General features: G+C 36.3%; 1 protein-coding gene across 1 annotated transcript; it reads left to right on the top strand.

Annotated features, from left to right (window-relative positions):
• The first annotated feature begins 980 nt into the window (after window positions 1-980).
• On the top strand, window positions 981-2,810 carry LOC103933799 ((R)-mandelonitrile beta-glucosyltransferase-like). The gene is made up of 2 exons (XM_009343482.3): window positions 981-1,559; window positions 1,720-2,810. The coding sequence occupies exons 1-2, from the start codon at window positions 1,049-1,051 to the stop codon at window positions 2,658-2,660; spliced, it is 1,452 nt and encodes a 483-aa protein (XP_009341757.1). The 5' UTR covers window positions 981-1,048; the 3' UTR covers window positions 2,661-2,810.
• The last annotated feature ends 295 nt before the right edge of the window (window positions 2,811-3,105 follow it).

The following is a 3,105-nucleotide window of genomic DNA, read 5'->3' on the forward strand; positions in this document are numbered from 1 at the left end:
CTAAATGCGATATATTTATAAGTTCAAGGAGAAAATCGTAACTATAAGGGCAATCAACCATTTAAATAAAGAAATAATATGTTTTTTTTAGGGTATGAAGAAATAATATGTTGAGTGCATGATAAATGAATAATACTTGGATACTAATTAGTAATTATTCATTCTCCAATATATTAATTTTGTGATCTGATCCATTCAAAAAATGACGTGTTATTTGTTTTTAAATGTTAAAAAAAATATTTAAAAATAATAATAACAAATATTAAAATACATTGGACCAAATCAGTATATTTACATAGAAATGGTTCCGTGCTAATAATTGGATGAGTAATCTAAGGAGATTAAATTTGTAGACAAAATTTGCAAACAAATTATATGTCACCAATAAAAATAAGCACGTTTATCAAGGTTTAAATAATAATCCAATCATTAACTTACATGTCATTTAGCTTAGAAAATTTTGTCTATAAATTTAGTCCTCTAAGATTACCCTAATTGAATACTGAGTTTTTTGTTTTTTATTTTTGGTAAATCCTTTCCGTAGAATGGAAAATTTTTTATTCCATAACAACTAATTTATGTAACAAAGACCCACATATATACAATTATAAACAACAAAAAAAAATTGGACCTCCCAATCAAACCCAGAAGAGCCCAACTCACAGCCGAAATCGGTTACGGGGCGTCTGCTCCAAATCGGTTCAAGAGAGTTGCAAATTGCAAATTGTCAATTGTCATCCACGATTTCAAGTCGGATTTATTGACTTTTAAAGTACTTAAAAATTAGTCAGCTGATTTTTACACAGACCCCTTACTGACTTATTGACTTTAAATTAATTAAAAATTAGTCAGCTGTAATTTTACATTCTGTCATCAACCATAAAAGCTATAACCAACCGGATTTATGGACTTTTAAATTAATTAAAAATTAGTCATGTGATTTATAAACCGACCCTTTATAAAAATTTCCTAATTCACACGTCTCTTCCCACCACCACCACACAATTTCTTTCATTTCTATTTGCTTTTGTGTTTTGATTTCAAGAAAATGGGTTCGTTTAGTTTGGCAGAAAAGCCGCATGCAGTTTGCATACCGTTCCCAGCTCAAGGTCACATAAACCCTATGCTCAACGTAGCCAAACTCCTCTACTTAAAAGGCTTTCACATAACCTTTGTCAACACAGAGTTCAACCACAAACGCCTCCTTAAATCCCGAGGTTCCAACTCCCTTGACGGCCTTCCCTCTTTCCAGTTCGAGACCATTCCCGATGGGCTCCCTCCAACAAATGCCAATGTTACGCAAGACATACCATCCTTGTGTCATTCCACTACGAAAACATGCTTGCCTCACTTCAGTGAGCTTCTGTCCAAGCTCAACTCTTCGCCCGATTCGCCTCCTGTGAGTTGCATAGTTTCCGATGGTATCATGAGCTTCACTCTTGATGCAGCACAGAAACTAGGGATTCCCGAAGTACTTCTCTGGACAACAAGTGCTTGTGGCTTCTTGGCCTATGTGCAGTTTCACCATCTCATTGAAAATGGTCTCACTCCTCTTAAAGGTATATTTTGATCAATCAAAACAAAATCCCAACTACTTGTTTCTCTTGATCTGTTTAGTTTGTGTTTCTTTCTGATAACTTTAATTTTAACTTTAACTTGCACTAAATGTTTTACATGGAATAATATAATGTTAACACACTTTCTTCATTGAATTTGCAGATGCTAGCTATTTGACAAACGGGTATTTGGATACCGTGATAGATTGGATACCAGGCATGAAAGACATCCGATTGAAGGACATCCCAAGTTTCATGAGAACTACAGAACCCGATGACCAAATGCTGGATTTTATCCTGGTCGAGACAGAACGAGCAAAAAGGGCTTCAGCTATTATTGTGAACACATTCCATGACTTCGAACGTGAAGTTTTAGATGCACTTTCAACTCTGTTTCCGCCTGTTTACTCTATCGGACCTCTAAATCTACAAATCGGTCAGATTCCGGCGGATAACGAGTTGAATTCGATCGGATCGAACTTATGGACTGAGGAACCAGAGTGCCTTGAGTGGCTTGACTCTAAAGAACCCAACTCTGTGGTTTATGTCAACTTTGGCAGCATCACGGTTATGACAAGTGAGCAGCTAATTGAGTTTGCATGGGGACTTGCAAATTGTAAGAAGACCTTTTTGTGGGTTATTAGGCCCGACCTAGTTGGTGGGGATTCAGCTGTGATTCCTCCGGAGTTTTTGGAAGAGACCAAAGATAGGAGCCTATTGGCAAGTTGGTGTCCTCAGGAACAAGTTCTGAATAACCCAGCTATCGGAGGGTTTTTGACGCACAGCGGATGGAACTCTACTCTTGAAAGCGTGTGCGGTGGAGTGCCAATAATTTGTTGGCCCTTCTTTGCGGAACAACAAACCAATTGCAGGTTCAGTTGCAAAGAGTGGGGCATTGGGTTGGAGATTGAGGGTGATGTAAAAAGAAAATACGTGGAGGGGCTTGTGAGAAAGTTAATGGACGGGGAGGAGGGCAAAGAGATGAGAAAGAAAGCCTTGGAGTGGAAGAAGTTGGCAAAGGAGGCCAGTGGTGGTCCTAATGGATTATCTTTTGTGGATTTCGACAAAATGGTCAACCAGGTGCTTCTATCACAAAAAAAGTAGAGTGAAATGATTAATCGATGGCTATTTGCTGTTTGTTGTTTGCTTAATTGTCTTATGAGTTTGAATTTAGTTGTTAATTGCCATGAATTTGTACCATTTCAAATTTCATCGTTATAATTATTTTATTCACATTCAGGTATGTTTAAATTATTCTTTCACATTTTTCTTATCGTTTTAGTGTGTGGCATGAAGAATTAATTACAGTTTGTACTTTTGTGATACGGGTCTTGAAACAGTTTTATTTTCTTTTTAAACAAACGTTGCAAAGAAAATCCGCTTGCAACTCTAAGTCTATAAGGATTGTGGATTAATCTAACTTACCAATTGCGATAACTGCATATTTAAAATAAATAAAACAAAAGTTTTGATGACATTAGATATGCAAAGAAACTAAATGCAAATAAAGGTAACAATCAATTGAAAGCAAAGCAAAAGTGGTTTAACA

Source organism: the organism of the source record quoted next, unplaced genomic scaffold (assembly GCF_019419815.1).
Source record: "Pyrus x bretschneideri cultivar Hongxiangsu unplaced genomic scaffold, Pyrus_bretschneideri_v1 Contig17, whole genome shotgun sequence".
In the NCBI taxonomy this organism is placed as follows: domain Eukaryota; kingdom Viridiplantae; phylum Streptophyta; class Magnoliopsida; order Rosales; family Rosaceae; genus Pyrus; species Pyrus x bretschneideri.

Bases quoted from the DNA above. Each gene is read 5' to 3' on its own strand.
- LOC103933799 (XM_009343482.3), top strand. From the start codon at position 1,049: ATGGGTTCGTTTAGTTTGGCAGAAAAGCCGCATGCAGTTTGCATACCG. The intron at 1,560-1,719 runs GTATATTTTGAT...TTGAATTTGCAG, and splicing joins TGGTCTCACTCCTCTTAAAG to ATGCTAGCTATTTGACAAAC.